At 47.8% G+C, this 6382-nt stretch overlaps 1 protein-coding gene across 4 annotated transcripts in view; it reads left to right on the forward strand.

Moving 5' to 3' along the window:
• LOC111865039 (four and a half LIM domains protein 3) overlaps window positions 1-6382 on the forward strand; it is a 423310-nt gene that overhangs the window by 235006 nt on the left and 181922 nt on the right. For all 4 annotated transcript variants that reach the window (XM_023852747.2, XM_023852744.2, XM_023852746.2 and 1 more), the window contains one exon: window positions 2505-2738. In XM_023852747.2, coding sequence (XP_023708515.1) covers window positions 2505-2738 — 234 coding nt within the window. The remainder of the gene's footprint in view (window positions 1-2504; window positions 2739-6382) is intronic.

Raw genomic sequence — 6382 nt, forward strand, 5'->3', positions numbered from 1 at the left:
GCGGCCATGTTATAGGGATAGCTTTACTTTCTTTTTACGTAATGTCGTTCCACAGGTCAGCTGGATTGTCGCCGGCTTCTTACAGCGTTGGTTCGGGTTCGATCCTAGATCAGATCGTGTACGATTTGTGGTGTACAAAGTGGCAGTGGGAGCAGGTTTCCCCTGCCTATTCACGTACCACCGACTGCTCCATACCCGTCTGTTAAGGTTCGGCCACACAGAGCGCTACGTAGCTATGTTCGCTATACGAACAGAAAAATATCTCCCTTTATTGCCAGTGTGACTGGCCACACAGACTTCCGTACGCTACGTACGCTATGTTCCCTATGTTAGCTGCGTCGCAGAGTGTACACAGCATACGTAGCGAACATAGCGAACATAGCGTTCTCTATTGTGTGGCCGAACCTTTACACAGGGCTGGTGGGCCCACTGAATGCGTGCGTACCAATTGGACTCAGTCTTCCTCCACCCCGCGAACTAAGACTTTATTGATGCAGTGATCCTCTCACATGCCGCAGTTGTTACAGCGTCTTTAATTATCGAGTGTTCCATGCTTTGCAGTTTTCGATATGCTTTACATTGCAATTTATTCGTAGGGTTTAAGTCCGCGAGGTAAATTTTATGTTTTTTTTTTTTTAAGTTCAGAATTAAACTTTACATGAAACCTGAGCCTGAGCTAATTTTTCTTCTAATGAGCCATCAGACAAAACATCTGTGGAAAATCTGATACACAGAACTCATTAACATCTCCATGTTGGGTCCCTTGTCATGAAGTTGTTGCGTGTCTCAGGTTGCAGACTAAGGGTATATTCAGGAACTTCATGACTGATGTACGTAATGCTAAATTTTTTAATATTACCCATCGTACTGATCTCTATTTAATCCGACGTTTCGGAGACTACACTCTGTCTCCATCCTTTTTTTTTTACTTTTATTGCTATTGGGGTGGGACTAAGTTCCCTTGTACTGCGGCCACTTCTGGTCTGTTTTACCAGCCCCAGATGATAGGTGAGGGTGATTGTGGAGCAGTTGGTGGAATGAAGTTTGGCAGGGGAAACCGAAGTACTCGGAGGTAACCTGTCCCAGCGCCGATTGTCTTGAAAATGTGGGAACCTCAACATCTCACAACCTATAGGCCTCCACGGCCTGTTGCAGGGATACCTTTACTTTTTACTTTTAGTAGGTGCACCTTCATGGATCCAAACAAATGAAAGTCACTTGGGGCTGAGTCAAGCCCAGTGTTGCAATGTCGCCTCCTTCAAATTTTCCGAATGTGGACGAGCGCTGTCATGCGGTAAGATGATCTTTGACAGGTTCCAAAGTCTTCTTCCCAATCGCTGGGTGCATATCATTGCGAAGCAAGTGACAGTAATACTGTGCATTAACTTCTACACTATCTCGAAGACAGCCAACATGAATCAGTCCTGAATCCTAAAACTTACTCAGTCACTCTCACACTCTCACTCATTCCACTCACTCACACTCACTCACTCTCACTCACTCGCACACTCACTCTCACTCTCACACTCACACTCACTCTCTCTCACACTCACTCTCACTCACTCACTCACTCACTCAGTCACTCACTCACCCACTCACCCACTCATGAAGCTGAGCCCTTCTTGAGGAGCCGCCAATTCTGCAGCTACTCAAAAATTTCCTAGCATTTTATAGAACACGAAGGTTCATTGCCATGTTCACAAGACCCCTCCACTAATCCCTATCCTGAGCCAGATCAATCCAATCCATACTATTCCATCCTGTCCCTCTAAGATCTATTTTATTATTGTTCACTCATGTACGCCTTGGTCTCTTTCCTTCTGGCTTTCCCACCAATGTCCTATACGCATTCGTGCTACATGCCCTGCCCACCTCGTCCTCCTTGTGCAGTTTTCTCCAACCTCTTGTCACTTCATCTCTCCTCGGTCCAAATATTCTCCTCAACGCCCTGTCTCAAACACCCCCCTTCACTTCCTGTCCAATGGGTAGTGGGGCTCTTTCCCCGGGGGTAAAGTGGCCGGGGAGTGAAGCTGACCACTCATCTCCGGCTAGTGCCGAGGTCAAGAATATGAGGATCTATACATCCTCTACCCCATGCGCCTTCATGGCATAGTGCTTAATTAGTTAAACACAGGGACAACTTCACCTTTATCTTGTCTTCTTCTATTCCTGTTGCTTCCACTTGGACCATAGGGCATCCGTGAAACGCTTGTTTTACTTAAGTTTCTTTACTTAGACGGTCGGTAGGATCCATACCTTGAGTGGGATTCCGACCCAAGTTCTCAATATTCGAGCGGGCGAAGAGATTACATGCCCCAGACCCCGCGGCCACTGTGACCGGCACCTTTACCCTGTACTGAAGACAAGACACCGCAGTGCAGATCGCTTAGAGCCTAACCGTCGCTGTCCTCAAATTCAACTTCTACAGCAACACATCCATTTAAAGTTACTATAACTAAGAGGCGATTGCTTGTGAAGTGATGCAGGAACTCGGTCTGTTGCAGATAGAGGAGTACTTCCAGCAGCTGCCGCCCGGCAAAGTGCCTCGCTTGGGTTCTCCTGGCGAGAAGTACCGCGACAAGCAACTCATGCTGCAGCTTCCTAAGCAGGACCTGGCTCTGGCATATTGCAAGCACGTGGAGACGCAGCACCATCCCAGCTACGAGGACTTCATCAACGCACGCAATGAGATCGCCCTGGACATTGGTTACGCCAAGGACAGCACCAGTTACAGCTCAGTGAGTTGAACAGTTGTATGCTTCTTTCGGAACCGGTCATGGCTGCGCGAGTTGCGCCCTAAACATTTGCATCAGTGTTTCAGAAATAGGGCTGCAGAACCGGTCAGGCCGTGCCGTAGCTCAGGTAGCTAGTTGCCGGCGGCCCGGGTTCGAGCCCAGGTCTGGTCATATGGGATTTGTGGTGTGTGTCACAGATTTTCTCCGAGTACTTCGGTTCCCCCTGCCAATCTTCATTCCACCAATTGCTCCACAATCATCATATATCATCCGGGGCTGGTACAGTAGGGCAGTTAGTGGCTGACATACCGATTGAGCTCAGCCTCACCCCACTCCACGAAAGTAAAAAGAGAACTGCAGAACCGGTCATGGCTCTTTGCGAGTTTCACCGCAGTAAGAGACTTTCTGTAAGTGGTAAAATACTGTCACGTCTTGTGGAGTGACTCTCGACGGGGTTTTGAATTGCATATTGGATTTACTGACCACTTACAGGTCGTAACTACTATCGCTATCTTCACACTTTTTACAAAATCACACTGTCTTCACTAGTTGTTGCTTGATAAAGGCTTCTAACAGTTGCTAATCCTCTGCTTCCGAGCGCAAGTCCTCTCTGAATGGCGGCTTCCTTCCAACTCTCTTGCAACTATCCCTTTTCTTCACCGTCTCCCGTACAGAACTGACTTTGTTGCTCCGGTTGTCTTCCTTATAACTCCTTGGCACGGCCCGCGCAGACAACTTCGTCCCTCTGGTGCGTGCGTATCCATTGCAGCGGGAACGTGTTTACCAAGCTGTTCCCTGGCAGCGGCCGCCTAGTCATGCTTACTAAGAATCTGCTGCCTAGCAACAGACGTTCTGTTGTCTGTTTCGCGGCGTTGCCTAGAAAGGAATGTTTCAGAGACGTTCTCTAGCAACGGCCGTTCCTCCGGCACCACAGTTCTTGCTTTGAGCAGATGTTCCACAGTACATTATAGCTCCTTGAGTTAAACGTTACATCATCGTTTCTGAAGTAGAGTTATAGCGCTTCACGGCTCTTTGAGTTTCACTGTACAAAAGGGACATTATGTGAATGCAAATACATGGTGTATTTTTTTATTGCTCGTGGGGTGGGACTAAGTCCCTTGTAGTGCTGCCACTTCTGGCCTATCTGGCCTATTGTACCAGCCCCAGATGATAGGTGAGGGTGATTGTGGAGCGATTGGTGGAATGAAAATTGGCAGGAGAAACCGAAATACTCGGAGAAAACCTGCCCCAGCGCCACTTTGTCCACCACAAATCTGACTTAACCAGACCCGGGATCGAACCCGGGCCGCCGCGGTGGGAAGCCAGCGACAAACCGCTTGAGCTATGGCGCTGCCGTTTATTGGTACTAACATGAGGAAGATATCTCCCGGGATATAATTCCATCTTGTCCGATGTTAATCAGCCTGTTTCCTCAGGGTGGGAGAATAAACCAAGCATGAAGCATGTAGGAAGGAGAGCTCTGCTTAGTGCCTACTTCATTCTGGTTTCGTGCTTGGGACCCCAAAATGGAGGCGAGATGTTGCTCCAAAATATCTGTTGGCTTGTAACGAACTACACGACTTTACATCTCAGAAGATATAAGTCTTCGTAGCCTCAAACCGTGCACTGAGGACGAGATGTACACAGTGCCACTACATTCGCTGTACATTGAATCCCTTCATTTTAGTTTCTTTTGAGATACTCCGAGTAAACTTTCCTGTGTTTTTCTGTTCGTGACGGGCAGGCATTGTCGGTATCCACGGGCCTTGGTGTTTCACCGCCGCTGCAGTCCGTAGACGTTTCATGCAGCTACGGCCTTCTCTTTTCCCCGCACTTTTCCTCGCGGTTGTCGTAGTGACAGGCTGGGAATGCAGAAGGATGGATGGGCGCTGGTGGTTAGGAATTTATACACTTCTTCGGCTAAGGCCAGGCATGGTGGTGACTAGCTTTGTCTGGGATCGGTAGAATTGGAGATCTGGTCTTTAGGTCTTAAACATGTCTGGCCTAGCAAGAAAGAAAGAACCTGCTTGCACACGTACACACCGTGATCACGCGGACGTACCTGAGAGAGAAAGAGAGAGAGAGAGATCTTATTGTTCAGTCTCAAGCACAAATGAGTACCAGGAATGTTTCTGGGGTAAAGGGCGGCCGGCGCGTAAGGCTGACAACCTTACCGCCATCTGTGAGCCGATTGTCTAGATAATGTGGGACCCTCAGCGTCTCACAACCCTATGGGCCTTCAGGGCCTGTTACAGGGATAGCTTTACCTATACGTACAAATAAGTACATTTCCCTTTTTGGTGGATTCTTAAGCTGCTAGCGGAGCGACAGACAGGCCCTTGATGGATAATCCCGAAAGCATCGGCCCAAGAAACTGCTACTCCTGAATGAGTGACTGCACGAACCTCTCAAATCTCAGGTTCCCAGAGAAAAGTCGAGGTCTTGAAACTTGACAAAAATTCTAAGATATACAACCAACTCTTCCGGCCTTCCCAGCAAGAACTGGCCTAAGTTTCCCACAAGAGTGCAAGAATTGGATTCTCCCTCTTCTGGATTCACAACACGTGCAAACACATGTTAATCATTATAATTAATATTAAAATAATAGCCGGCCATGCTGGCCATTACAGAGTTGATCCATTTAATGCAATGTACAGTACAGCCGCACAAGAAAACTGTGTTGGGTCGTAGAGAGAACGTCAGCGGACCGCGTGCGGGGCGAGGTCCATGGTTTGAGCACACTGTGGAGCATCAGGAAACTTGGACGAATACTTTAATGTGGGGTGAAGGTCAGGATGAGAGTTAAGGAGCGGGAGGGGGTAGGCGGAGTGTCTTGACGACTTCGGATCTGCCCTACTTCAGTAGCAGCCGTGCAGTTTAATGATTATACGAGTACAGTGGGGAAACGGGGGATGCAATTGTTGGGCGGGGGGAAGATGGAGACAGCAGAGGACGAGGTGCTTCAAGATGACTTCTCTTGTTTATAATTCTGTAAGCTCGAACTTTGCTTAATGAATTTGTTTAGAATAATACCAGAACTTTTTTCAGGACCATGAACATGTCACAGTCATTTGGGTTATGATGCCGTGTAGCTTGGTATATATGTACTACCGTTTTGGAGAAATCTGCTGCTTCCATATGCAGGATTTCTCATTCTTCTACCCTGAATGTGGAGCAGCCTTTTCCTCCGAAACGTTGATCACCTTTCTACCAGTCTACGCAGTGTCACATTCCAAAGATGAGAGAACGAAAGCTGAATAAATAAATACATCCATCCCGTAATGTTCACGGCGCAATGCTTAATTAGTTAAGCACAAGGACTTTCTTTTTACCTCCTGTTACATTTCCTCTCTTAAGGCGCGTCCACATTACTTGTGCTTGTGTGACTCGCTATGCTCGCGAATAATGTGGACGATATGACAAGTCACGAGACAAGCAAATTTTTAATTTAAGAACTATAGCCAATAAATTAAAATACGACTACAGCCTATACACACTACGAGTAAATATACGGATCCTCACGCGCCGAAGCCTGGCGAGCAACTGAAGTTGTGTGGGCGAAGATTTACGAGCACAAGTAAACGCCAGACGGGTCTCCCGACGAGCACAAGCCTGGCGAGCACGAGCACGAGTAATGTGGACGCGCC

Source organism: Cryptotermes secundus, unplaced genomic scaffold (assembly GCF_002891405.2).
Source record: "Cryptotermes secundus unplaced genomic scaffold, Csec_1.0 scaffold971, whole genome shotgun sequence".
Classification (NCBI taxonomy): domain Eukaryota; kingdom Metazoa; phylum Arthropoda; class Insecta; order Blattodea; family Kalotermitidae; genus Cryptotermes; species Cryptotermes secundus.